Here is a 27,245-nt window from a genome sequence, read left to right as displayed (position 1 = left end):
TGGATGAAGTAGAACCTGACGGTAAGGCACAACAGACCTGAACGAACTTTAGACATCAAAAAAACAGGCCCTCACATACCTAGATAAACTTAGATATCAGCAGCATGCAGTCACATATCTAGATATGAATTAACACATCTCCTGCGTCTCCAGTGTTAACAATCAAGGCGAGTAATACCAATTGAAGCATATTTGTTTCCAAACGCAATCTGCCCCTCATAATAACAAGGCTATCATTCACGGCCCACGAGCACACATGCACGCACAACAGAAATAAATAGATGGTTCTCATACCTGCCAGAATCTGGTACTAAAATCATATCATCTAGGTAATATGATTAACTCTTTAGAAAAGCATATCATCCGATTACTAAAATATATATTTGCAAAAGAAAAATAAAAAATTTCTTAACACAACCATCATTAAGGTGGCTGATGATTGCGTACCTGCAGTACTTGCATAACGGAATCACTTGCACATCACATCGCATTGCCAGCATTCGAAAAAAGCAAGATGGCGCGTTTAACACAATAGCAACAAAAACTTAATTATTCTCAGACATCAGCAATGCAGGCACAGCCTTTTTTATGCCACCAGGCGCACAAGCTACAGGATACTAGTTTCCTTCTCCATTATTCGTTGTGAAAAGAAAGCTTGGCAAATAACTCCATCTCCACCTTGGAATAAGTAAACGATTATTGTCCACCAGACATGAATAACAATATAGAGCATGATCTACACGAAGCCTTTATCAAGATCAAACAGCTTAATTGTAGAACTGAAGGGGATTGAGAATCCTCCTCCAAAAGGATCATCTCTGTGCCGGCTCCACCATCCGCACATTGGGACCAGTCATTCCTTCAATTCTGTCCTTGGTTATCTCCACAAAATGACCAATTATTTCATGGAACTGCTTCAGACCAGATAAGGGAAGGATGATTGATGAGCGATCTGCACCGGCAACCTGCACGTCGATACAGTAAGTCAGCCATGATGTTGTCACTGGTAAAAACAATGAAATTGGTAATAGTTGTTCAGCAAGTACTCCATACTCCATTGTACCTCAGATATCCTCAAGAAATGACCCCTGTTATTGCTCCCTAAATCAAAGAAGAACCTCTTTTGATCTGCCCTAATTACTTTAGACATCCCCATGCCTCCGATACCATCCTGAGGAGGCAAGTCAGCCAATCGGTCAACATGCAAATCTGATGCAGATGCTGATTGGGCACTATGGCCTGATATAAATCCAGCCCCAACATCATCCGAAAGTCCTGTAAGTCGCTCTGAAGGTTCCATATGTTGCTGTTTTGGTATTATAAGAAAGCATTGGCAAACGTTGCAAGCTCAGAAAAACATCATGCAGTGAACCTTGGTCGAAAACCAGTAATACAGCCACGTACCTGATTCGGTACAATGAAAAGTCGGGAAGCTTCTTCATTAACCTCCAGCAAAATGTTCCTAAATGCTGCCCATCCTTCTTCGCCAGAGCTTCCTGCCGGAACAATGATTGTACTACGATTTCTGTTGACCGATGCTTCTGAAATCTAGACAAGAAGTAAAATATTAGTTTTATTTGATAGGTTGTGGAAGCTCTGTAAAATCAAGAGCCTGTGATGTTACTTCGGCTGGCATACCCAGGCACAGAAGAATCCTACAGCATGTCCATAAAAATGAAAGATGATGCTAACTACAACCCTTTGACCTTGAAATCATAAACAGCATTTCCATCTCACATCTAGGACATATTTATATTGGATGAGGTTTCTCATTTCCCTAGGGTCCAGGGACTTGAAAAAGGTCATAAAAATCCTACAATCAGGGTTTTTTTTATTAACACTGTTTCTCTGTAGAGAGGGCAAAACTCCATGAGCACATCTAAGTTTATTGCTGGATACAGTAAGGTAACTTCATACTGTCCCAGAAAATGCAATAACATAATTTTTAAGCGTCCCCCCTAAAATTATCTTGGTAGCAGAAGATGCATGAAACCACGGTACATTACGCGTGTAGCAAGGTCTTAAGCACAGTTTCAATTTCAGTCCTCTATGTAGAGTTTTGGTTTCGGCAGAGCTCCTCTCCTAGTTTCAGAGTTTTCACCAAAAATTAAGAAAAAAAATCAAAAATAGAAGAATAAGAAAAAAAATCAAGTTGTTACACTTCATTTCAATATATTTTGAGTCATTTAGGATCATAGTTTAGATATTTCAAGTCGAACTGTTCTAAAGTTTAATGAGTTAAAAATATTTACTTTTGGCTAATTTTTACAATCAATTCTATACGTTATCAAATTTTTATAATTTCTTATTTTCCTATTTTATTTATGATTTCAAATATTTGCTCTAATTTTTGTATTCAACTAAACTTCTCTCTAAGCATATTTTATTTTATTTTAATAACTAATCGAAGCAAGAGAAAATCATTTAAGCATATTTTATTATCTGTTTAAGCAAGAAAAGATCCATCCAAACAAAATCCCGTTTTATTACACTAGCTCATTTTAACATACATTTTATTCTAAAGAAAGAGAAAAGAAAACTCAATTAAGTAAAGAACCATAGGAACATCCACTCTTTCTAATTAATAAAGATATATATCAAGATTGCATGCTGCCCGTTATAACAACAAAGCTTAGCCAAAAACAATATAATTTAGACCACTAGAACTTTGGATAAACGTGATATTGAACAATATTGGAAAATTTTACAAGATATTAGAGAATATTGAGCATATACACCTGTTAAACAAAAAAATGTCAATTTAGGTTAGTTTCCGCAAAAATTGCTAAAACACTTCCATAACCGGCCAAAACCAGAAATTCAATCAGTTTTGGACCAGTCTCGGTCAAAACAGATCAACTGCAGACGGAACTTCAAAAACTTGCCACGAACATAATGATTTGAAATGTTTGGATCTTTTGACAAAAATTGGTTAGAAACAAGAGAAAGAAAAAGCCTAGCAATGGCAACGTAGTGCTGGTTTTCTTTTTTTTTTTAACCTTTTAGCTCTTTTGTATTCATTAGCAATCAAGCACATGCAATGGATGTTTGAGAAAAACTGATATAATATTTAAAATTATAGCATATAAATTTTGAAAAAATGATACTAAGAAATGACATTATATTAAACGGATCATTATAAGAGAGAGAGAGAGAGAGTAACATAGAGACAGAGAGACTCTTAAATGAGAAATATAACCATATTGGGATCATACATTGTAGATTCAATATTTGTAGCAATCAAAAATTCAAAATTTAAATGCTAATTGATCTTGAGTGATTTAATTGGTTCCTAATTTGAGAGAGATGAATTAATCAAGTAAGACTGCTGAACTTTGGGCATTGCATGAGCTTCAATCAGAATATAAAGGGGCTTGGAGAATTCCCGAAAAACCTAAATATGTAGTTCAAAGTCATAGGTGAGATATCTGAAGAACTATTAAACCTTGGTAGACTATAGGGCAATATTTAGCTAACCAAAATGAAAGTTAGCTTCCTTACATCGAGGCGATTTTGAAAAGCATATATTTTGACCCTCCCTTTTGCTTTTCTCTTTGGTGAAATTTTGGTGAGATTTGACAGATACAATGTTATCATTTTACTTTTATCTTATATGAAAGCAAATGGTTGGGGCAAGTGCAAAGAGAGAAAGACTGGGTGAATATCAAGACAGAGTGAGAAGCAGTATGTATCCACTTTGTCTTCCTAAGCAATCCCAGGAAGGATGAAGTTGAGTGCTTTAATATTGTTTAAAGAGATGGGGGAGACTCAACAATGCCTAAGAGTGGAAGAGAGTATGCAAATCTTGCTAGATAAGAGTCAAGAAGTTTTCTCTACAGGCTTTTCATTTTTATAAAAGTATGTGCATTTCGGACTTAGGAGGATTTAGCAAAATATTGAAAATTTCAGAGTTAACTAATTCCCAGGATTGGTATTTCATGCATAAATAAATGCAACCTAAATCAAAGATAACCTAAAATTCTACCTCGTTGTTTATTGTTTATTCCAAAAATTACTATATAAAGAAATGCATTTGCATAACTTGTCACATAAATTCATCATGAGCTAAAAACCAATAATCTATTAATACAACCAAAGACAAAAGATGCAGATACATTATGCCACATTCATTTAAGGATATAGCTTTGACTAACTTTGTAAAATGACATGGTATCACATTTAACAAGGTCTAAACTCAGGATTTTTTCAAATCAATGAAAAACAAGCACAGCTAAAGCAGCTAGTTGGTTCTAGGAATTTGAATCACCCAATTTGGCTTAGCCTTCAGGAAAGATCAACACCCTGACCAGTAAGATCTCATGCAACCCAACATGACTCAACCAAAGAAATCACAGAACCTTACCTCCCAACCCATATCAAAATATTACTCGATACAAGCATACAAGCATCCATAACCAAATTTTACATTGATAGACAAATATTGTAAACATTAATCCTTGTCCAAAAAAAAATACATAATTTATCAAAATCATAATACTTAAATTAAGCATGTTGGTGAGCCTTCATCCCCCCTACCAGCACAACAAGCATATGCTAAGCTAAGATGTAGAAGTATGATTCTTCATAGACATTCCCATTTGAATAAAGAGAAAATGAATGAAGAAACAAGCATGAACACATGTTGATATTAGTAACGGATTTTCACCATCCTGTCAAAAAATTGTCCAAGGTAGACAATACATACACATTTATGTATTCAAACCAAACAAGTTCAAGTTAAACCTGTCAAAAAAAAAATTTTTTTTACTGTTTGTGCATGAAACAGTAAAACATTCACGGCGTGGGTCTAACCGCCCCACTCCCAAGAGAAACGGAGGGGGGGGGGCATTACACCGTCGTGCAGGCGTTACGATGGTGGGCAGTTACAACCGCCCGCCTTTCCCAGCAATCGGAGGCTTCAAGAAGCCTCGATCGGTGGGGAATTTCATCATCCTCTTCCCTCTTCTCCACTGTCTCTCTCTCACAAACCTTCACGGTTGGCAGGATCCGGTGTTAGACCCACGCCGTCGGAGCAGAGGGCTGCATCGTCGGAGTAGGAGACGAACGATCCCCTTCAAAGCAGGTAAAGCCCTTCTTCATTTATTTTTTTAAGATCCAGCTTAGAGATAAACAAAAAAAAAAAGACGGGCGTCGGTCGGGGTGGCCGAACAGCATCGGTCACAGGCCACGGCGGCCGCAGGCCATCGGCCGCGAGCACCAGTTGCGGCTGCAGGCGCGGCCGGTGTCGCTGACCGGCCGGGGAGCGCCACCGGCTGTGGCTCAGGCCCTCCCCGAGTCCGATCTCCACTCCACGGGAGAAAGAAGGGGAGGAAGGAAACAAAAAAAAAAGAATAAGAGAGATGAAGAGGGGGAGGCAGACCGCGGCTACCGAGGCTGCCATAGGCGCAGCTGGTGCCGTCGGCCCCAAGCCGACCCTCTCCCGAGCCTATTCCCCTTCACGGGAGAAGGAAGGGGGAGGAGAAGATAAAAAAAAAAAAAAAAGACTTACCAGTGGGTGATCCGCAGCCGCAACCGCGTACACCGGCCTCGGCCGTGGGCCGCGGGTCGTCGGCCGTGGGACGCGGGTCGCCGGCAGCGGGAGGCAGACGCGGCCGCGGGCCGCCGATGCGCCCCCGAGCACGACCACGGGCACGGCCGCGGGTGTGGCCGTGGGCGCCGCGGGCCGGCCGCCGGGCGCCATCGGCCGCTGCCCGTTCCTCCCGAGCTCGCCCTCCTCCCTCCATGGGAGAAGAAATGGGAAGAAAAGGGGGAAGGAGAAATCGGGAGAAGAGAAGAGGAGGAGAAGAAAAAGAAAGAAAAAAAAAAAATGGGAGAAGAAGGTACGGGAAGGAAGAAGGAAGAAGGAAGAAAAGAAAAAGAAGAAAAGAAGAAAAAGAAAAGAAAAAGAAAAGGAAAGGAAAGGAAAGAAAAAAAAAAAAAAAAAGAAGTGAGAGACCCTTAACGGGTCCGACCTAACGGGTCTGATCCGGGTACGGATCCGAACCTGTTAGGCCCAAATAAAATAAAAAAAAAGGGTTTAGCCAAATTTGATTGGAACCGAGCCCAATTCTTTAATTAAAGACCCAATTGACCTACGTGAACCCAATCTGGTTCTAAATCGAGGCCAAGGGCTCTAAATTAAATAAATTGGACTTGAGATCCAAGCAAGTAAATTCATGTTATGATAAATTAGAAAATTATGAAATAAATAGAGAATAATGTGACCCCTATGTGATTTATTTAGGTGATCAAGGATTTGTCACCCGGACGTAAGAAATTGGAAAGCATATTGCTGTAAGTAACCTTGGCACTGATCTTAAAGTTTTTAAATTACTGTTTATTCATCATTATGAAAATGTATTCTTATGATATATTTTTCTCAAAATTAGGATCAAGTATATGATTGCATGTGATACATGAATTTGATTAAAGAGCATCCTTCATGAATATTTGATGATGTATGAGTTATGAAATTATGATTATGTTAGACTGCATGAAAAATGATATTTGAGGCATGTTTATACATTTTAAATTATATAATGCCATTTATCATTTTCAAACCTATTTATGATGATTATGATTTATGAAAGAAAAAGAATATGATTTATGAACTCTCAGATAGCTATGACCACCTCTAGAAATAGAGGCCAGTCGACACCCTGGAGCTAGCATCCAAAGAATAACAGGCCCTCTGCCAACGGGTTAAAGTTGGTAACGAATAACAGAATTAGTCGACTAAGATTAACAGGCCCTGTCACGGGATTATAGTGACCATAGCAGCACATCCGTCTGAGAGTATGTTTTATAAAGTATGGATAAATGGCAATATTTTTATATGACTTGCATTATCATGATTATGAATTTTTATGGATAGAACATGCATTGCTTTATGACCTGATTTGTGTATATCATCTATAAAATGTTTTATTTTACATTAACTATTGGCTTTTTAATCACTGCATTTGCATAATTGTACTTGATCCAATAAGATAGTACCTGGTTACTTACTGAGCTGTGTAGCTCATACCTTTTTATCTACTTTTTTTTTCCTACAGATGATTAAGACCACTAGGAGCAGGGAGCTTGATGTTATTCAGGGTTGGGGTAATTGAAAATGTTATGTAATAATCAGATTTTAGAAGCTCTGTACTGTTCCAACTTCTTCACTAATGTTATGACATTAGTAAATGAAACTATTTATTTTTATTATGAAATTTTATGTGGCTTCGTGTTATTGTGTGCATAAGATAGCAATAGCACGGCCGTGTCATGGTCCAGATTTGGGGCGTGACATCTAGTGGTATCAGAGCAATAGGTTTAATAAAGGGTAAAAAAAAAAAAAAAAAGTTTTAGTAAGGAAAATGGGTAGTTAAGTCCTGTTAAATTAAATTCGGCATATTCAAAATAAAGAAAATTAGTTAATTGAATTATGCTAATATTTTTTTTATAGGTGAAAATGAGGAACAGAGAGAATGAAGTCTTGGCAAATATTGCAGCTCGGAGGAGAGGAGCAAGAGGGAGAGGAGTTGCCAGGCAGCCAGCCGAGCAAACTCCTAACCCAGCTGCCACCCATGCCGATTTTGCAGGAGCAAGTCAGGTGATGACTCAGCTCCTTCAGATGCAGCAGCAAATGCAGCAACAGATGCAGCAGCAGATGCAACAGCAGATGCAGATGCAGCAGCAGGTGCAGCAGCAGATGCAGATGCAGATGCAGCAGCATGTGCAGGCCACTGTCCGACCTGCACAGTCCATTGAGTCCTACTATGAGCGATTCCGTAGGCTCAACCCACCTATGTTTGACGGTGGAGCTGACCCTCTGGTTGCTGAGACCTGGATTCGAGAGGTAGAGAAGATGTTCAAAGCCTTGCAATATCCCGAAGAAGTAAAGGTCAGATTGGCTATCCCTATGCTGAAGGGGAATGCAGAGTTCTGGTGGACGGCTATTGAAGCTGCACTCGAGGGTGAGGATGAGCTACCGACATGGGAGGAATTCAAGAAGATGTTTTATGACCAGTATTTTCCTGAGTCAGTCAGAATATCTAAAGAAAATGAGTTTTTATCTCTGAGGCAGACAGATGATATGACTGTGCTAGAATATGCCAACAAATTTACTGAGCTGGGTCGGTTTTGTCCTCAAATGATAGAGGTTGAGAGAAGCAAGGCTAATAGATTTGAGCAGGGCTTGAGGGACGACATTCGATCCCGGTTGTCAGTTCTGATTCTCACCAGCTATGGAGAGGTCCTGGAGAGATCATTGAAGGTAGAAACAGATCTGAAGAAATCAGAGAAGGAAAGAGGTGAACAGAAAAGGCCCGAGATGTCAAAAAATCTGAGGAACCGGTCAAGGAACTTTGAAGGCCCTCCTAGCAAGAAGAAATTTAAAGCTTGTGATTACTGTGGTAAAATGCATACTGGTCCTTGCTTGAAGAGGATGGGAGCTTGTTTTATATGTGGGCAGCCAGGACACATAGCCAGAGATTGTCCGAACAAAAAGAAAGTTGAATCTGGACCTTCTAGACCAACTGATCAGATGCAGAGAGGAGCTGCACGGGTGTACGCACTGACACAACAGGATGCTAGTGCCAGTGACAGAGTTGTGGCAGGTATGATTCCCATCAACTCTGTTGATGCTTCAGTACTATTTGATTCTGGCGCTACACATTCCTTTATATCCTCCAAGTTCTCTGCATCCTTGCATCTTATGCCTGATAAGTTAGATGAGCCTTTACTTGTTGCTACCCCTCTCAAGAAGACAGTAGTGGTGGATTCTGTTCATAAAAACTGCATAATTCAGATAGAGGACAGAAAATTTTTGGCTGACTTAGTACTGTTAGACATGTATGATTTTGATGTCATCCTTGGTATGAATTGGCTGTCTGAATATCATGCTCACATTGATTGCTTTGGCAAGAGGGTAGTGTTTCAGATACCTGGTGAACAGGAAATCTTCTATCAGGGTGATGCACCCACTAAGAATCCCTCTTTGCACATTATCTCTGCAATGAATGCAAGGAAGGCCCTCAGAAAGGGGTGTCAGGCCTACCTAGCTTGTGTGGCAGACACTACAAAAGAAACAAGGCTAGAGGATATCCCTATTGTGAGAGAGTATCCAGAAGTATTCCCTGATGATCTACCTGGATTACCTCCTGATCGGGAGATTGATTTTCGGATCGATCTCTTACCGGGTGTTGGGCCTATCTCGAAGGCTCCTTATCGGATGGCCCCGGCAGAGCTGAGAGAGTTGAAGGTTCAGCTACAGGAACTTCTAGAGAAGAAATTCATCCGCCCGAGTGTTTCACCATGGGGAGCTCCTGTACTATTTGTCAAGAAGAAGGATGGAAGTATGCGGCTGTGTATTGATTACCGGGAGTTGAACAAGGTGACAGTGAAGAACAAATACCCTCTGCCCCGGATTGATGATTTATTTGATCAGCTACAAGGTGCCCAAGTCTTCTCCAAGATAGATCTGCGATCTGGGTATCATCAATTGAAAATCCTAGCAGATGATGTGCCGAAGACTGCATTTCGAACCAGGTATGGGCACTATGAATTTTTAGTTATGCCATTTGGACTAACCAATGCGCCAGCTGCTTTTATGGATCTGATGAACAGGATCTTTAGGCAGTATTTGGATCAGTTTGTTATTGTTTTCATTGATGATATACTGATCTATTCTAAGAGCAAAGAAGAACATGAAGATCACTTGAGAGTGGTATTACAGATTCTTCAGGAGAATAGATTATATGCCAAACTGAGCAAATGTGATTTCTGGCTGGATAGTATTGCATTTCTTGGTCATGTAATCTCTAAAGAAGGGGTGTCAGTGGACCCAAAGAAAATAGAAGCAGTGGTGGATTGGCCTCGTCCTACAAATGTCACTGAAATCAGAAGTTTCTTGGGTTTGGCTGGTTATTATAGAAGATTTGTGGAAGGATTCTCTCGGATCGCTACTCCTTTGACTCGTCTGACCCAGAAACGAGCAAAGTTTGTATGGAGTGAAGATTGTAAGCAAAGTTTTCAAGAGCTAAAGCAAAGGCTGGTATCTGCTCCTATTCTTACTTTGCCAACCAGTACTGGGGGTTTCATTATCTATAGTGATGCCTCCAAGAAAGGATTGGGCTGTGTACTAATGCAGAATGATAAAGTAGTAGCCTATGCCTCTAGACAGCTGAAGCCATATGAGCAGAACTATCCGACACATGATTTGGAGTTGGCAGCAGTGGTTTTTGCTCTGAAGATTTGGCGACATTATCTATATGGTGAGCCTTGTGAGGTTTTTACTGATCATAAAAGCCTAAAGTATATATTTACTCAGAAGGAATTAAACATGAGGCAAAGAAGATGGCTTGAGCTACTAAAAGATTATGATCTAAGCATCAAATATCATCCGGGAAAGGCTAATGTTGTGGCAGATGCTCTCAGTAGGAAGTCAGCAGTAGGCTCCATATCTTTGCTTACTACTCAGAAGCAGATTTTGAAAGATTTTGATATGATGCAGATCGAGGTGATTACCAAGGGTGCTGGAAGTATGTTGGCTAGTTTGTTGGTGCAACCTACCTTGATAGAAAGAATAAAAGCTGCTCAACAGACAGATGCACATTTATGTCAGCTTAGAAATGATGTGGAGAGAGGGTTACGACCCGAACTCCGAATCCACCCGGATGGTACTCTGCGTTTTGGCAGTAGATTATGTGTGCCCATGGATGCTGATCTAAAAAGAGAGATTCTGGAGGAAGCTCATCAGTCTCGTTTCTCTATTCATCCCGGCAGCACTAAAATGTATAGAGATTTACGAGAACATTTCTGGTGGAACGGCATGAAGAGAGAGATAGCAGGATTTGTAGCTCGGTGTTTGGTATGTCAGCAAGTAAAAGCTGAGCATCAGAGGCCGGCTGGTTTGCTAGAACCATTAGAGATTCCAGAGTGGAAATGGGAGCACATTACTATGGATTTTGTTACTGGGCTTCCGAGGACAGTAAGGAGGAATGATGCAGTATGGGTAATTGTTGATCGCCTCACGAAGTCAGCTCACTTTTTACCCTTTAGGGTTGGCACTTCACTTGACAGGCTGGCTCAGAGGTATATTGATGATATTGTGCGCTTACATGGGGTACCAGTAAGCATTATATCTGATCGGGACCCCCGCTTTGTATCTGGATTTTGGAGAAGCTTCCAGACTGCTATGGGCACTGATCTGAAACTCAGCACTGCTTATCACCCTCAGACTGATGGTCAGTCAGAGAGGACGATCCAGACCCTGGAGGATATGCTGCGGACTAGTACTGTTGATCTGGGAGGTTGCTGGGATGATCATATATCACTAGTCGAGTTTGCTTATAATAATAGTTATCATTCTAGCATCCAGATGGCACCTTATGAAGCCTTGTATGGAAGAAAATGTCGGTCTCCTCTACATTGGGATGATGTTGGAGAGAAGAAATTGTTGGGCCCTGAATTAGTTCAGATTGCCAAGGAAAAGATTCTACTGATCAGAAAAAGGCTCAAGGCAGCTCAAGATAGACAAAAAAGTTGGGCAGATAAGAAAAGAAGAGAAGTAAAATTTCAGGAGGGGGACTTTGTATTCTTAAAAGTTTCACCCTCGAAAGGTGTTACAAGATTTGGAAGACATAGTAAATTGAATCCTCGCTACATTGGACCCTTTGAGATTCTTTCCAGAGTAGGGGAGGTTGCTTACAAACTAGCTTTGCCACCAGAGTTATCCAGTGTGCATAATGTCTTTCACGTTTCTCTTCTACGGAGATACATTCCTGATCCCAGCCATATAGTACAGCACGAGCCCCTGCAGATTGATAGAGACCTGATTTATAAAGAGTATCCTATACGCATCATTGATCATAAGGAGCAGGTCCTGAGGCGACGTATCATCCCCTATGTGAAAGTTCAGTGGAGCAACCATTCGGAGAGAGAGGCCACATGGGAACTTGAGGAGGATATGCGAGCAAGACATCCACAACTCTTTGACAATGCAGGTATGTAAATTTCGAGGACGAAATTTTAATAAGGAGGGGAGAATGTGATAACCGCCCCACTCCCAAGAGAAACGGAGGGGGGGGGGCATTACACCGTCGTGCAGGCGTTACGATGGTGGGCAGTTACAACCGCCCGCCTTTCCCAGCAATCGGAGGCTTCAAGAAGCCTCGATCGGTGGGGAATTTCATCATCCTCTTCCCTCTTCTCCACTGTCTCTCTCTCACAAACCTTCACGGTTGGCAGGATCCGGTGTTAGACCCACGCCGTCGGAGCAGAGGGCTGCATCGTCGGAGTAGGAGACGAACGATCCCCTTCAAAGCAGGTAAAGCCCTTCTTCATTTATTTTTTAAGATCCAGCTTAGAGATAAACAAAAAAAAAAAGACGGGCGTCGGTCGGGGTGGCCGAACAGCATCGGTCACAGGCCACGGCGGCCGCAGGCCATCGGCCGCGAGCACCAGTTGCGGCTGCAGGCGCGGCCGGTGTCGCTGACCGGCCGGGGAGCGCCACCGGCTGTGGCTCAGGCCCTCCCCGAGTCCGATCTCCACTCCACGGGAGAAAGAAGGGGAGGAAGGAAACAAAAAAAAAAGAATAAGAGAGATGAAGAGGGGGAGGCAGACCGCGGCTACCGAGGCTGCCATAGGCGCAGCTGGTGCCGTCGGCCCCAAGCCGACCCTCTCCCGAGCCTATTCCCCTTCACGGGAGAAGGAAGGGGGAGGAGAAGATAAAAAAAAAAAAAAAAAGACTTACCAGTGGGTGATCCGCAGCCGCAACCGCGTACACCGGCCTCGGCCGTGGGCCGCGGGTCGTCGGCCGTGGGACGCGGGTCGCCGGCAGCGGGAGGCAGACGCGGCCGCGGGCCGCCGATGCGCCCCCGAGCACGACCACGGGCACGGCCGCGGGTGTGGCCGTGGGCGCCGCGGGCCGGCCGCCGGGCGCCATCGGCCGCTGCCCGTTCCTCCCGAGCTCGCCCTCCTCCCTCCATGGGAGAAGAAATGGGAAGAAAAGGGGGAAGGAGAAATCGGGAGAAGAGAAGAGGAGGAGAAGAAAAAGAAAGAAAAAAAAAAAATGGGAGAAGAAGGTACGGGAAGGAAGAAGGAAGAAGGAAGAAAAGAAAAAGAAGAAAAGAAGAAAAAGAAAAGAAAAAGAAAAGGAAAGGAAAGGAAAGAAAAAAAAAAAAAAAAAGAAGTGAGAGACCCTTAACGGGTCCGACCTAACGGGTCTGATCCGGGTACGGATCCGAACCTGTTAGGCCCAAATAAAAAAAAAAAAAGGGTTTAGCCAAATTTGATTGGAACCGAGCCCAATTCTTTAATTAAAGACCCAATTGACCTACGTGAACCCAATCTGGTTCTAAATCGAGGCCAAGGGCTCTAAATTAAATAAATTGGACTTGAGATCCAAGCAAGTAAATTCATGTTATGATAAATTAGAAAATTATGAAATAAATAGAGAATAATGTGACCCCTATGTGATTTATTTAGGTGATCAAGGATTTGTCACCCGGACGTAAGAAATTGGAAAGCATATTGCTGTAAGTAACCTTGGCACTGATCTTAAAGTTTTTAAATTACTGTTTATTCATCATTATGAAAATGTATTGCTTATGATATATTTTCCTCAAAATTAGGATCAAGTATATGATTGCATGTGATACATGAATTTGATTAAAGAGCATCCTTCATGAATATTTGATGATGTATGAGTTATGAAATTATGATTATGTTAGACTGCATGAAAAATGATATTTGAGGCATGTTTATACATTTTAAATTATATAATGCCATTTATCATTTTCAAACCTATTTATGATGATTATGATTTATGAAAGAAAAAGAATATGATTTATGAACTCTCAGATAGCTATGACCACCTCTAGAAATAGAGGCCAGTCGACACCCTGGAGCTAGCATCCAAAGAATAACAGGCCCTCTGCCAACGGGTTAAAGTTGGTAACGAATAACAGAATTAGTCGACTAAGATTAACAGGCCCTGTCACGGGATTATAGTGACCATAGCAGCACATCCGTCTGAGAGTATGTTTTATAAAGTATGGATAAATGGCAATATTTTTATATGACTTGCATTATCATGATTATGAATTTTTATGGATAGAACATGCATTGCTTTATGACCTGATTTGTGTATATCATCTATAAAATGTTTTATTTTACATTAACTATTGGCTTTTTAATCACTGCATTTGCATAATTGTACTTGATCCAATAAGATAGTACCTGGTTACTTACTGAGCTGTGTAGCTCATACCTTTTTATCTACTTTTTTTTCCTACAGATGATTAAGACCACTAGGAGCAGGGAGCTTGATGTTATTCAGGGTTGGGGTAATTGAAAATGTTATGTAATAATCAGATTTTAGAAGCTCTGTACTGTTCCAACTTCTTCACTAATGTTATGACATTAGTAAATGAAACTATTTATTTTTATTATGAAATTTTATGTGGCTTCGTGTTATTGTGTGCATAAGATAGCAATAGCACGGCCGTGTCATGGTCCAGATTTGGGGCGTGACAGATATTAGTAACGGATTTTCACCATCCTGTCAAAAAATTGTCCAAGGTAGACAATACATACACATTTATGTATTCAAACCAAACAAGTTCAAGTTAAACCTGTCAAAAAAAAAATTTTTTTTACTGTTTGTGCATGAATGTAGGACTGAAAACAATTTTAGGATGGGAATCTAAACCTTAACTAGCTAGTTTTTGTTCCATCTAGAGGCAGAAAAAAATCATACATAAAACATTGGTACTTGGTCCATGTAAAACATCAACATGTAGCAACTTTCCGAGATGATTCAAACTCATTTAAGGGGCAAAAATACAAGTTACAAACACATATATCAAAAGATCTTACATCATCAGCCAGAAATTTATATAGACAATTATAAATTATACAATATGTCTATATATTCCTTTCAAAATCAAACTATCTAGCTAGGGTGATTTAGAAGTTAGAAGACAAACCTCTTACTCAAATCATTTTAGTGAATCATTTTATATTAATTGTACACAAGACTGATCTTCAAGGTCAGTAATAAATTATTTTTTATTGAACATGAGGAGGGACATAATGAGAAGAATTCATCATCTTTTAGCATTCTTGAATATTTTCAATGCTTCTCTACTTCTTTATATTGGTCTAATTGTACACAAGATTGAACTTCAAAGTCAGTAATAAATTACTCTTTTACTGAACATATGGAGAGACATTCTGAGTAGAATTCATCATCTTTTAGCAGATAATTTATTTATTGAATATTTTCACTGCTCTATTTCTTCATACAATATATTGTTTTTCTATTGACACTGAACATTTATTATTCTTTTAAGCAGTTTATGAAATATATAAACTTGCAATTTTATTTTCTCATTGTTTTGGTGATTATACACATTTTTTGTTACAATTGTTATGGAGCACCCAATATAGACAATACAATGCTCTGCACCCATCAGATTGCAAATTTTGAAAACAACATATGTAGCCATGTGGCCAACTCTTGGGGTAGAATGAATCCATGATAATGAAAAGAAAAAAAGTTATACAATGGAAAAAAGCTATAATGCAAATAGATATTTCCAACTGAACGTAAGCAAGATATTGGCAATTTCTCTACTATTACACAGGAAGGAATATCTGAAATCAACACTGACATGCATTTCTTCTCAGAATTCAACATGTAGAACATGATTTAAAAATATGGCCAATATATCTCCGCGCATGCCATCACAATGCTTTCAGATGGCCCCCATTACATAACCATGTGCTCGGCCAGCAAAGAGGTCATGAAAACACATTTACAGTTTAAAATATAAAAGCATAACCCTCCTCCGATTCCATGACACAGCAAAGAAACTCCCAAAAATATCAAGCCGACTCCCACGTTCAGTTATGAGCCTGTCCTACATCCGAGCAGGCCCACTTAACTTTCTTTTTTCTTTTTCCTGAAAAGAAACCTTCTCCGCTTTTGGTAAATTCAAGATAACATCATTATCAGACAATTGAACATGAGACTACAGTCCATCGAATTCCCAGAAGATCATTTACCAAAGGTTCTTAGCTATATCCGATTCTGGTCGCAATGTCATGAAACTGAACGAAAACTATAACATGCCCCAAAAAAAGTAAAAGAGTGTATCCAAGCAATCATACCTAATCAAAAAAGGTAAAGTGAAATAAAGAAAGGCCATAGCAAGGCTCTACCTTCAAGAAGCGGCCCCTCTTATTCTCCCCAATGTCGAAGTAAAACACCTAATAGCAACAAAGACAGCATCAATCAGCACAAAGTCCCAGACCCAAGGTATCTAAACTAGAAAAACCCAACAAACCTAAGCCAAGATTGGATTTTTCTGACCTTAGTGTCGAGCTTGAGCTCCTTGCTGAAAGCATCCTGCTCGTCGGTGTTGACGTAGTAATTGAAGAGGTCGATGAACCAGGCGATGCCGTTGACAGGGACGATGATGGTGGACCTCGTCGCCGACGTCTTCTCCGAGATCTTGAGGTACCTCCCACGGGGGTTTTCCTTCAGATCGAAGTAGAACAGCTTGTGCTCGAACTGCAGCGTCTTGCACACCAGCTCCACGTCGTTCCCACCCGAACCCCCTTCCATCGCCCCAACTTAAGAACGTCTCTGTGTCCCCAAATCTAGATGTTAGCAAGGGAAACCAAAAACCCTAGTTCCTGCACTTGCTCCAGCGAAAACCCTAACCCTGGCGGGAGGCAATCCTTCCGCTCCCGTGGACGAATCGATTGGGGAGAAATTGGAATCGCCGGCGAGGTAGCAGAAAAGGAGATGGGATTAGGGTTTGGGGTGGGGGTGGGTTTAGGGGTTTGACCGGAGGCCATGGTTTGGAGAGCGTCCCTTTTTAATCGAGCCGCCGCGGGTTGTTCACGCCCCTTGGGTGCGTAAGTTTACCGTTGAAACATTGCACCGGTAAAATCTGAGAGCAGTTCGCTGGGACTTTTTCATATTCGTGTTTAAGAGCTTTCACCAAACTTAAATCAGTTAGGTTCGATGCTGTGTATAGAAGTCATCCTCTTCTATTTTGAACAACAGAATATCGCTGCCTATCGGGCTACACTAAAGTTGTCCCTTATCCTGTTACATGTGCTGATGTATTGTCTCGAGTTTTGCAGGCAGCGTATCGGAAGCGGACATTGGACGCTTGGAAGCCAGCCTCTGGTGCCCGACCAATTTCTTACATTCAGGATACACTGACCCTTAGAAACATTTTGGAGGACTACTAAGAGGTATCAGGTCAAAAGGCAAATCTCTTCAAGTCAACCATCTGCTTCAGTTCGAAAACTAAGTTACGGATGAAGTAAGCCATCTTAATATGAGGGAGCAAGAGGGGTCGTGGAGTTACCTAGGCGTCCCTATCACCAAGAGGAGATTGCAGACGACGGAGTGCCTTATGCATCCAGAAGCGGTTTGAGGGTTGGAGAGTTGTCTCGTTATTCATGATGAGAAGATTGACTCTAGTGAGATCGGTCCTCAATTCCATGCCAGTTTATCTCATGTCCAACACGGTTGTCCCGAAGACGGTGCTGTTGAGGATTGGGCGACTGCTTCGGAGCTTCTTGTGGGGCTCGTGTAGCGGCGGACATGGGGTGCACCTGCTGGCATGAGATACCGTTTGCCAGCCAATACGGGGAGGAGGGTTGGGTGTCCGGTCTCCATTTACGAAGAGAGAGGCACTAATTGCTAAATATACGGTAAGACTGGTTCTTGAGCCTTAATGCTTTTGGAGTTAGGTAATGATAGCCCGTTACGGATCGATTACGGAAGGCGAGGCAGTTCAAAGTAGCCAGAGATGCTCCGTCATATGGAGAGAGATCAATAGGTATATTCCCACTACTTTGGCTAATACTAGATGGCTGATTGGAGATGGGTACAGCATGGATGTTGTGGAAGACCCTTGGGTGGATACTCTTCCGATAAGGCTCTAGCCGACCATAGTCAATGTTAAGGCCGTGGACAGTTTGCGGATTTGCGATCTCTTCCGCCCTGACAGGGTAGGGTGGAACTCCAGCCGGATTGGCTACCTATTTGTAGAGCACTTTGCGGAGAGAGTACACTCACTGGCGGTTCCAGAGTGTCCTGGTCCGGATGCGAAAGTTTGGTGTGCGTCCTACAGCCTCAAAGTTAGAGTGAGGGAAGGGACATCTACGACCTTCTTCAGAGTGAGTAGCATCTGACGCAGGATTGTGCCTCGATTTGGAGGTTTGGTCTTCATCCGAGGGTGGCTTTGTTTCTTTGGAAAGTGGCTTGGGGTCGGCTGTTGACGAGGTCTGTCTTGAGTAGGCGTGGACTAAGCATCTAACCGTACTGCCTTCAGTGCGAGGTGGAGAAAACTGTGGACCACATTCTGTTTCAGTGTAATCGAGCCATGAGGGTGTGGAGGCTTGTTGATATCCCGCCGGATGCATTCGGTGCCAGTCCTACTCCTTCACCCAAGCACTTAGACGGTGGGCCCGATTTGTGGCCATCAAGGCAACATATATTGCGTACCATATTTGGCTTGCCAGGAATGCCTGAATGTTTGGAGAAAGCAGTCCTACACTAAGGTTCGTTATGGAGAGGGCTCGAGTGCAAGCTGCAGAGATCATCCATGCAAGTCCATAGGACAGGCCATTGACAGCTCATGACACTTAGCAGTCTACCTTTACTCTTGTAGTGCCTCAGACGGTGTACAACACTTGGGAGCTCCCACTCGCGAATTTTCTCAAAATCAATTTCGACGTATGTGTTTTGGATGGCAGCAGGAGGGGTAGAGCGAGTTTTGTGATTAGAGACCCGGATTCTAGATTGGTAGCGGCCAGTGGGTGCCCAATTTTTGACACTTCTATTCTTGGGGCAGAGCTGAGGGCAGCTTGGGTTGGTTTATTTCATGCTCGGTGTGTACTGCTTGACAACGCAATCTTGCTCGAAGGTGACTTGGCTACTATGATGAGCTGGATCTAGGAGTACATTGGTGATATGGGTGGTCGCCATCCCCTGCTTTAGGACATTTGGGGCATGGTAAGTAGAGATATTGCCTTCTAGGCTAAGCACGTCTATAAGGAGGCCAATGGAGCTACGGATTGAGTGGCTTTTTTATAGTTAATCATTCTAAGAGAGTTCTTTGGACCGGTGAAAGGAAGCTGTCTAGAGTGCTCCGTGATTTATTATATTTTAACTTTTTTGGATGTATTCATACTAGAATTATATGAGTCATCCATTGTAGTAAAAAAAAAAATCTGAGAATTGTTGGGTGCTAAAGTGCACACAAAGAATGTTTTTATGGGGCCAATGGCCTAGTTCAGTGACACTCTACTGGGCCTTACTTAGCGCACACAAGGGATGCTTTTATGGGCCTACGGCCTAGTTCAGTGACACTATTGGGCCTTACTCTAGAAAGTTTGGTTGAATGTTTTCCTTGTTTGATAAATTAGATTTTCTTTCCAAAAGGATGTTTGAGAATATATATGTGAATTATTTGGCAGATATTTTGATAGATTGTTATTATACCACTGCATGTGAAATTTTGGGATAAGTATCAATATAGCATGCCAAGTACGCATTTTGGATCAACAATGGAATGAACAAGGCCCAAGCAAAATGTTGGGCATCATTTAATTTTGCATGCTTGGATTGGGTAGGCATGGGCCTAGAGTTACAATTTGGCAACTTAACCACCAAGCTGTACCCTTATATGAGATTGGTTTTGTGGAATCTAAATTGCAATTTGGATCCATTTCATTGTGCTTCGATATATTTTTACGACTATCTTCCATTTTAATGTCAGCACCACTTTTCTCATCTAGTTAAGATTTAGTGAGGCTTGCATACTATTGAGACAAGGCTAATTGGATAATCACTTCCCACGTTTAAGAAGATAAGCAAACTTAGCCATCGCCTAGCATTTTTAGTTTAAATTGTTCATAATTGTCTTGCAAGAAAGAACCTAACTATGTGACACTGTCTTATAGAAGGTTGATCATTATGTTGCTTCCCGTAACCTAAAGTAACTCTTGCTAAATTGTTCATAATTATCTTGGAAGAAAGAACCTAACTATGTGACACTATCTTATAGAAAGTTGATCATTTGTGTTGCTTCTGATAACCTAAAGTAACTCTCGTTTAATAATATATGGTATGAGTTCTCTTTCCTCCTTACTCTATCATCTAGCTTTAGTGGGCCTAGCTGACCGTCATATAAAGGAAAGAAATTTGTTTAACCTAGTTTTGTATCCATTTTCTGCTAAATAGGATCTATTTAACTTGTAATTCATTATATACTTTTTATGAATATGAGCTAAATATTATAAATAAGTTGACTCTCGTTATTCAATCATTCGATAACCAGAGTCATTCTTTAATAAATAATCCAACAAAATGGCTTAATATTGCAATTGAGCACAATTAAAATGTTGTATTAAATACAACTTATTCAATCACTTATTATCTTAAATGGCATGTCAACATCTTATTGGAAACTAATCTATATTTCTACAATAATCCATGTTTTCTAATATAAACTATATATAATTTTCTTTCCTAAAATTATCAACTTTAAGTCTATCATATATGCTTCACTAAAATAAATTTTTAACCATCCACATGAAAACAAAAAAAAAGGAGTGCACTACACTTGTTGTTGATTGTAATGGAGGGCTTAGGATATTTGGTGGAACAAATTCAAAACAATAATTGATGAAGAGAGTAGCTATTTAATTGACAATAAAAAAAAGGCATGTTATTGGAATAAATAAGCGAAATCTTGCCATCAAATATCTTTAGGGCATTCTTTAATATTTATCATAAATATGCTGAATATAGTATTTCTTATACCTTTTCAAGCATAATTTTTCTTGGTGAAATATATCGCATTCTCCTCTCCTTTAGGAGGTATCAAGTTAAAGTATTGAGCGATACATCTCCAAATATTCACATCTGAAAAATTATTATATATCGAGAATTTTATTAACGTTCACATACATGCAATATATACATATATATATATATATATATATATATATATATATATATATATATATATATATATATATATATATATATATATATATATATATATATGACAACGAGTATGATGCCCGGCTTTTGCAATGAAATTTGTTTGAGATGTTGTATCATGGAATGCAATGGTTGCGGGATATGTCAAGGTTGGGATATGCAATTATTGTTATGATAGAAAGTTAGCATTTAACCGGATAAGGTTGCCTTGTTCATGTTGCTTTCAGCTTGGGCTCACTTGGTGCATTAGATTCGGGGGCAATGGCTAGATAGTGATGTAGACAAGCATGGGTTATATAAGACTGTTCCATTAATTAATGCATTAGTAGATATGTATGTGAAATCTGGTAGCACAGAAGAAGCACTGGAGGTCTTTGAGAGTATGAAGCATAGGAGCGTCTGTGACCTGGACCACTGTGATTGCTGGGTTTTGCTTTGCATGGGACTGGAAATGAAGCACTCTACAAATGGAGAGAGAATGAGTAATATGAGGGGGCGTTTGGTTAGCAACTAAAATTCGAATGGATTGGAATGAAAATTGGAATAATCATATTCTCTAATACATTTGCACTACAGGAAAACCAACCTATCCCGACGCATTTTTCGACCTTTCGCGACGCTTATAAGTGTCGGCTAAAGTCCCGCCGACGCTTCTAAAAGCGCCACCAAAGCGTTGGCGATACCTGCGTGGAAAAAGTTTTTCTCGACGCTCTGGGAAGGCGTCGCAAAAGGTAGGTTATTAACGACGCTTAAAAGCGTCGCTAAAAGCTTCAAAGCCGACGCTTATAAGCGTCGAGAGGGAAGACCACCAGATTGAGCAGCGAAAAAATGCCCTGAAATGGAATCAGGAATTCTAGACTTTATCGAAAGCAAGAAGAGGAATTAAAGAAAAAGAAACAAACAGAATCTAATACTTACATAAGAGTTGTCCTGCAGCCGGAATTGAAGCTTGTCATTCTCCTTGGCTAATTCATCGCAAGACTCCATGGCTCTCTCAAGATCCCGTTCATACAGAGAGCACTCCTTCTCCAATTTGGCGCAGTGATTCACCATCTCCTTCTCCTCGATGCACCTCCTCAACCCCTGGGCATTCATGGTCGCCTCTGCCTACCCACATCAAAATCAAAACTTTCCCATAAAAAACCAAACCCTAGAAACCCAGGAACAAGAAGAAGCCGCAAAAGATCAAAGAACCTGCACCTTATATTGCTCTACACACTTCTCGGCCTCCTTGAGGCGCTCCTCAAGGACGAAGATCTGATCTTGGAGGCGGCGACGGGCGTCTTCGGAAGTAAGGACCTTGAGGCGGAGGTTCTTGTCAGCGATTGGGAGGCCGAGCAAGTTCTCAATGGATTCACGGATGTACTCGTCGGTCTCTGGATCCATGGTCTCTTAGCCAAGAAAATGTATAAACCCTAGAAATCCTAAATATTTGGCTGCAGTCAAGAAGTAGGGAACCTCGGAAGCCCGAGGAAGAGGGAGTAAGGCGGATCGAGAGAGAACCCTAACCTGGAGTCATCTTTCCTCCTCCTCGCTTGCCTGGAGTCATCTGAACGCGGTGGATTGTCGGCGCTGTAGGGAGGAGGAGAGGAGAGGATCGAGAGGGTTATAAGAGCTAGCAAAGAAGGGAGAAGTGATGCCGAACCTGGTGCTGGAGAACTCATAGAGCTTCATCTTCGTCTTCCCCCTCACCATCTTCCCTCCTCCTTTTCCTCCTCTTCACCTGGAGTCATCTTTCCTCCAGATTGGGGCTCGGGATGGAGGTGAGAGAGGGGGGGAGGCGGTGGATTGTCGGCGCCGTAGGGAGGAGGAGAGGAGAGGGTTATAACAGCTAGGGCATCTCGATGGGAGGCTGATATTTGAGGAAATTTGGCCTCCGACGATGCTTATAAGCATCGTCATAGGGCCAACCATTAACGACGCTTTTTAAGCGTCGTTGATTTCCAAACTGTATCGACGCTTTTTAAAAGCATCGGCAAGCGGTGGTGAAGGGAGATTTCCCGACGCTTCTCCCTAGTGTCGGAAAACAAGTGTCGGGAAATCTCCATTTTCCTGTAGTGTTGGTTTGTGGCTGGAATCGACATCGAAATGGGGTTTTAATACTGGGTGAGAGTTCGGATTAGATTTTGGAGGATTAAGACATTATTTCTACTCCTTCCAGAATCGGAATGGGAATAAAACTTCCTCCAACCAAACAAGGAGTTACTCATTTTCCATCCTATTTCAGAGCTCAACTCCCTCCAACCAAATATGCCCTAAGAAAATCCTTTTACTCGATGCTTTGCAATTGAAGGATATCAAACAAAAACAAGACAGTAGAAAAAGGGACAATTTTTACTGAAAAACAACATTGCTTCCTTTCTTTCTTGGTGCCAATTTTGAGAGAAAGAAAATGGGAAAAAGGCCAGTAAATTAAACTAAATTTCATCAATTCTCCAATCATTCTCCAAAATTTCTCCATCTAACTTTTCTCCCCCAAAAAAAGAAGAAAAAGGAAGAAACCAACTCATCACAACCAAACAAGAATTTTAACTCTTGGTTAGTTTGTTTTCTTCTCCGTGTTGCTCTCCCCTGTTAGTGGCAACCAAGCACATCCTATAACTAAGATAGGCGACAGAAAGTAGGTGAAGTTTATATTACGCTAGTCATACAAGCTATTCACATAATTCATATGCGAATACTCTATTACAAAATAAAATTACAAAAAACAGTATGAGTATTCCATCTCATTGCATTTTCTACTCGGGTGAAATAAAACTTCATCTTGTCTTCCATTTCACAATAAAAAGAGAGAAATAAGCCTTCATCTTATTTCCAAATTTTAAGCACAATGCGCATAAGAGATGGATCCTCGCATCTTCATCTTCTGGTTTTTCCAAGAAGCTGCTATCCCAGTCCACAACATATTGCTTTTGAGAGGGATCCACATGTCGCACCGTATCCAACAAATGCTGTCCTTTAATACCTCCCATTAGTTAAGCAATCAAAAGTTTCTTTGAAAATTTTTCAGAGTTAGCATCAGTGTGGAAGTGTCCAAATTAACCGTCCTTTCATTTCAGCAGCACCAGTACTTTCCATACAGCAATTAAGAAAATATGAAAAGAAAGATCTGACTTCGGTAACAAAGTCACAAAATGCTTCAGAAAAGATGATGCTAAATTTTGTCATGAATGTTGAGCTGTAGGCCAGTGTTCAACCAATTGCTTTCAGCTAGCGTTGATTCCTCAGCAGTGATGCCTTACTGCTGTTCCACAGCTTGACTTGAATACTCTATGCTATCCACTCTATGGCCTTTTGCCCTCCGCTCTTATATGATCTCTCCTCTTCCCTTTTCTGGAGTAATCAATCACTTCTTTTAGTTAGGGAAAAAAATGGAGGACTTTATTGACTCACGGCCATTAATTCCTGCGAAGCAAAACAGTGTTTGGATATCATATCATACATTCGAGAAACATACACAACTGGTTTCAATAAACATTAAAAAAAAAAATGGAAGAAAAGGATATCTAAAGAGAATATTTGCTCTCTATATCCTACCATGTTGAGATTTCAGAAAAATCGCAACTATAAAGAATGCTGGTTCTACAGATAGCGTCTCTTGAATAAAAGTTAAAATCTAAGTGATGTGCTTTGGGCAAACCAGACTTTGGTCTGCTGGTTGGCACCTGCCTCCTTAGCGCTTGTGCTGGAGAGAGGTCTTAATCTCAACACTTTCATCATTATTCTAAGAAATTTAAAAAAAATGTAATTAGTTTTGCAGTGAGGTGTGTTCTTCTGGAAAGAAATAGTATGGCTAAAGACATACAATGAATGTGATTGTGCCATGCAAACTTGCTGCAAATTGAACTTCTATTACAACATTTTCTAATGTTTGTCATCCAAAAAACGGAAACATTTTCTGATATTGCATGATGTTGCTGCAAGCATGCATGCGGTGGCTTGTATCATGGATGTCTAAAACTGAAATATGGCTAGATTAAATATCTATTGGTGCTCGAAGACTGAGCTATTTGGTTTCAGAAAGCTGTATATGGGAAACAGCATCGGATGAGTACCACGTTCAATGGACGGACTCTCGATCTTGTTTCCATCGATGAAGCTGAAGTCTTAGCAGCAGAATGTTTCATCAAATATTAAAATTATGAGAGTTACAAGTGAAACGTGATATCAAATACTAGAACCAAAACTTACATGTCGCTAGTAGAAGGTAAGTTGTCGGGAAGGTTAAAACGTACCTTGTCTGCTAGAAGAAATAAGGGTAGACAATATCATGTACCTCTCTCTCTCACTCTCTCTCAAATCTCTCTGAAATTAGAGAATCCATGAGCACATGTGATGAATCCCTATAACTGACAAAAACAATGTACTACAAAAGAATGTGAAATCGCTGCATAAATATATGATTCATGGTCATTTAATAATCCTCCTAGCACTAAATAATGCTAAAATATTGGGGGATCATCCTAACGAGAGTAACACATTTGTGCTGAATTTTTAGCAGATAAAGAAAAGGAAATGATGCACAAATGGATATATCGGTCAGTCTCCAAATCCTTATTATGGAACTAATACAAGAAGTTAGAAAAGGGAACAAAGTATTGATCAAAAACCCAAGAGCTGGAAGAATCCTACGAAAAAAATCATATGACAAAAGATCACAGTGTAAATTTAGCATATATATGTGTGGGTTATTTGCCTGGTAAAAGAGTGTTGGTAAGCTAATATTTAAAAATAGGACTCACATCAACCAATGATCTCATTAACTCCTGCTACATAATCTAGCAATTGTACCAGACATCAAAAAAAAAAAAAAAAAAAAAAAAAAAAACAGCAGGCATCATTAGTCCAAATCGATCTTGCCAAGAGCTTCAATAATCATTGTGCCGTGAAACTGTCATTTCTGCTTGTGTACCAAGGATTATTTTTAACCGAATAATTAATCAGTACAATGGGATATAAGCCATGATATTTCCCAATTAAGGGGTCGTATCTTGACCTGCGAGCAAAGGGATGTTGGCTATTTGAATCGAGCCTAATTCCAATATCTATAATGTTCTACTTTGCGAGATGATTTTAATTTGGAGTTAAGGGTACTGCAAAAAGCCGTCAAATGAATGTAGACTGGAAAGGTTAGCAAATCAACATACACACACACACACAGAGAGAGAGAGAGAGAGAGAGAGAGAGAGAGAGAGAGAGAGAGAGAGAGAGAGAGAGAGTGATAAGAAATGGCCCCTTCAGTCCATAAGTGGAGAGCACGCCCAGAACAGATGACAAGAATCAAAACCTTTAGCAGGTAGAAAGCTCCTTCTTTCTAATGTGTATTATCATTCAATGTAACCAAATTAATGTTAATAAAGTATAGGGTAGGTCTCCTTCCCTCTTCATCGAAAAAAAGAAGTAACCAAATTAAATCATGGAAATTAAATCTAAAAATGCACGGAGTAAACTCTAATCTAAATCAAAAGGATGGCACTTAACAGCCACAGGAAGCAATACTCAAATTTGAATTGTATTACTTGAATTTGAATTGTATTTCACATAGACCTATTAATTAGCACGAATATATTGATCTGAATGGAGCATATTGCTAACAAAATGGAGAATCTTAAGAAAATGTAATGTACCTGTTACTGTAAGAGCTACAAAAAATGATACAGAAATATCAAGCATTTTTTTTGTCTGATAAAAACTGTTGTTATGCTCAATCAATAGCACGCCAAGAATTTAAGAACAACTCCTGGAATTGGGTACCATACAAGCAGTGTCATCACAGGACTCGCATGAGGAGCAGGAAAAAATGTGTAGCCAAAGACAACTTGCCGGCCTCTTTCTTCAAACTTCCTTCAAAGGAGGAACAGGAGAATTCTATTGAAGGGTCGGCAAGTCATCCTTGGCTGCACCATTGCTTCCTGAACCTAATGTGAAGCCACGGATGAGAAGAGAACGGCTGAAGTATCAACGGCTTGATTCTCCCAAAAAGGCATATAAGACAAACTAGTATAGTAGCGGTGCTGGTAGCAGTGGTAGCAGCAGCAATAACAATAGCAGGAGGAGGAGGAGGAGGCGGAGGAGGAGGAGGAGGAGGAGGAGGAGGAGGAGGAGAAGAAGAAGAAGAAGAAGAAGAAGAAGAAGAAGATCTAGATGACGAAAGTCATAGGAACCAATGAATAATAAAGGGAAAGGATGGAGACAGAAGGGGGGGTTAAGGGTTCTTATA

At 40.7% G+C, this 27,245-nt stretch overlaps 2 protein-coding genes and 1 long non-coding RNA gene across 3 annotated transcripts; all 3 read right to left on the bottom strand.

The window, feature by feature from the left end:
* Positions 1-404: 404 nt before the first annotated feature.
* Positions 405-16,857, bottom strand: LOC103702210 (transcription factor Pur-alpha 1-like). Its single transcript, XM_008784544.4, has 5 exons — positions 16,364-16,857; positions 16,213-16,260; positions 1,405-1,548; positions 1,064-1,306; positions 405-965 (listed from the first exon to the last, which is right to left on the bottom strand). Exons 1-5 carry the CDS (start codon positions 16,616-16,618, stop codon positions 813-815), a joined length of 843 nt encoding a protein of 280 aa, XP_008782766.2. The 5' UTR covers positions 16,619-16,857; the 3' UTR covers positions 405-812.
* A 4,938-nt stretch (positions 16,858-21,795) lies between these two features.
* LOC120110056 lies at positions 21,796-22,411 on the bottom strand. Its single transcript, XM_039123999.1, has 3 exons — positions 22,226-22,411; positions 21,944-22,132; positions 21,796-21,858 (listed from the first exon to the last, which is right to left on the bottom strand). Exons 1-3 carry the CDS (start codon positions 22,409-22,411, stop codon positions 21,796-21,798), a joined length of 438 nt encoding a protein of 145 aa, XP_038979927.1.
* Positions 22,412-23,634: 1,223 nt separating this feature from the next.
* Positions 23,635-27,245, bottom strand: LOC108511117. Its single transcript, XR_001879155.3, has 2 exons — positions 24,563-27,245; positions 23,635-24,430 (listed from the first exon to the last, which is right to left on the bottom strand). It is a non-coding gene; the product is annotated as an uncharacterized LOC108511117 (long non-coding RNA).

Source organism: Phoenix dactylifera, chromosome 3 (assembly GCF_009389715.1).
Source record: "Phoenix dactylifera cultivar Barhee BC4 chromosome 3, palm_55x_up_171113_PBpolish2nd_filt_p, whole genome shotgun sequence".
Taxonomy (NCBI): Eukaryota; Viridiplantae; Streptophyta; class Magnoliopsida; order Arecales; family Arecaceae; genus Phoenix; species Phoenix dactylifera.
Note: the sequence above shows the minus strand (reverse complement) of the source record. Positions and strands in the feature narration are given on the sequence as shown.